The 411-nt window shown below is 49.1% G+C and overlaps 1 protein-coding gene across 1 annotated transcript in view; it reads left to right on the forward strand.

Moving 5' to 3' along the window:
• CSUI_004620 (transporter) overlaps positions 1–411 on the forward strand; it is a gene marked incomplete at its 5' end in the record, with an annotated part of 5,761 nt that continues 5,350 nt past the window's right edge. The window contains one exon of the mRNA XM_068064808.1: positions 1–411. This exon is cut by the window's right edge and continues 195 nt beyond it. Within this exon, the coding sequence (XP_067923215.1) occupies positions 1–411 (411 nt within the window).

The following is a 411-nucleotide window of genomic DNA, read 5'->3' on the forward strand; positions in this document are numbered from 1 at the left end:
CTCTTCTTCGCCTTCGATCTTCTGTTGTGGACGTCGTTGGGCCGTTCCTTCGTGTCTCCATTCTCTTTTTTCTTCGATCTTCACCTCCATCGAAGACACCCCCGCCATCACAACTGCAAAGACTCAAGCACGTCCGTGTCATGCGAATCGCTTTCTTCTTTTAGCTCTCTACTTTGTGTATGCACTCCTCACAGCCCGGGTGTACTTTGCCTGGCCCAACCTTTCTAATCTTCTCTTTCGCAATGATGCCTATATATGGCTATGCGATAGTCAGGATGATCCGTCTCAACCTGACTACCAGAAAGATCTACGCTTACCAGAGAATGGAGGCAAGCGATACAAATGCGAAGCACAGAATTCGGAGGTCGGCAAACTCTTCGTCACATGCCTCGCCTTTGCTTTCTCTTGCTC

Source organism: Cystoisospora suis (assembly GCF_002600585.1).
Source record: "Cystoisospora suis strain Wien I chromosome Unknown contig_2175, whole genome shotgun sequence".
Classification (NCBI taxonomy): Eukaryota; Apicomplexa; class Conoidasida; order Eucoccidiorida; family Sarcocystidae; genus Cystoisospora; species Cystoisospora suis.